Source organism: Austrofundulus limnaeus, unplaced genomic scaffold (genome assembly GCF_001266775.1).
Source record: "Austrofundulus limnaeus strain Quisiro unplaced genomic scaffold, Austrofundulus_limnaeus-1.0 Scaffold476, whole genome shotgun sequence".
In the NCBI taxonomy this organism is placed as follows: Eukaryota; Metazoa; Chordata; class Actinopteri; order Cyprinodontiformes; family Rivulidae; genus Austrofundulus; species Austrofundulus limnaeus.
Genome location: NW_013952878.1, coordinates 76,906 through 78,369, shown reverse-complemented (window position 1 = coordinate 78,369; position 1,464 = coordinate 76,906). Strand labels below are relative to the sequence as shown.

The 1,464-nt window shown below is 37.4% G+C and overlaps 1 protein-coding gene across 1 annotated transcript in view; it reads left to right on the top strand.

The window, feature by feature from the left end:
* ppp1r1c (protein phosphatase 1, regulatory (inhibitor) subunit 1C) overlaps window positions 1-1,091 on the top strand; it is a gene marked incomplete at its 5' end in the record, with an annotated part of 14,632 nt that extends 13,541 nt beyond the window's left edge. The window contains 1 exon segment of the mRNA XM_014025440.1: window positions 707-1,091. Within this exon segment, the coding sequence (XP_013880894.1) occupies window positions 707-777 (71 nt within the window).
* Window positions 1,092-1,464: the final 373 nt, after the last annotated feature.

Genomic DNA, 1,464 nt, shown 5'->3' with positions numbered 1-1,464 from the left:
CATATATATATACAGTGAACGATGACTCTTTGAAGGTTTCTTTAACATCTGTCCAGTAGTGAAAGATATTTTGCTAACAGTTATAAACAAAGATCTTGGCGGCCATTTTGAATCAGTTTGTTTCCAAAACTGAATCCGATCCAAACATGTTTCCTGAAAGTTAAAATCATGAAGTTCTAATGAGTCTAAATAGTTTTCATGAAGAATTTAAACAGAAATCTTCTACAATCTGTTTTAAACTCCAGAGTTCTTCAGTTCATAGTTTTTATCTCTTTGTTTTAAACTCCTTCAGAAAAGTTGGTTTATTCTGATTATTTTTACTTTTCTTTTACAGCATTAAAAACAACCCCATAACTGAACTTGTTTAAAAGCCTTCTGACATAATGTTTATGTAAGGGTGTCAAACTAAAGGTAAGAACTGGAGGAAGTCAACTGACACCCTGGTTTTCAAAATAAAAGCCCCTGGTAGAGTGTGGAAACATTCAAAGGCAGAAACAGTTTTTGCCCAACAGATTATTGTGTTAATAAATGTATAAATCTGGTGTAACTAAGGTTTTATCACATCAGGTTGTTTTTAATGAAGAGACTTTTTATTCTGCAGAATAAACAGAGAAATAAAAAAGAGTTAAACTGGTTAAATGTGTGACACAGATCATGAGGACAGTGATGTCACAGTGATGTCACAGTGATGGATGTTTCTGCACAGGGAAACTGGAAACTTCTGTCCCTGAGGAAGAGGAGGAGGAGGAAGAGCAGACCAACTCTCAGGATGACTGATCCACACAGGAAGAGTCCGACGTGGGTTTGATTTGAGGACCGACCCGTTTGGACCCAGTTTTCAGCTCCTACATGTCAGAGCATTTGATAAGGATGAGCAGACCTGCAGAACCTCCAGAGGAAACATCTCAGGCTGACAGAACCGGGCCTCTGAGGCCTCAGCAGACTTTAACGTCCTGAAGAGCCCGTCTCTTTGGGACTGGTTTTCACTCAGTGTTCATCAATCAACCACAGGCAGGAAACCAGAACCTTCAGTCAGTTTTATGATCTTTCTAACAAATCTAAAAAAATAAAATAAAATAAATAAATAAAAATAGATTAAAAAGTTGCAGAATCCGGTGACTTTTTCTGATCTTGAACTGAAATCATGTCTTGTTCAATGAGCAGCTGCTGGTTCCTCAGTGTCCCAAAGAAGCTTCCCCAGACCTGGACCAGTGTCCCTCTCAGTCCTCCCAGCCAGATGTTAGATAACCTGTCCCCACAGCCTGCTTTTATCACCTAATTTCTGTTTCATTAAAAATAAAAACATTTGTGAGCTGTCACATTGAAACGAGGATGAATTTTAAAAGTGGAGGAACAGATACAGGGTTTTGATTTAAACGTCTGCAAAATTTGCATTTTATCAAAATATAATGAATTAATGCCTTATCAATGTATCATCATCAATGAATTGTCTGAAATATAATC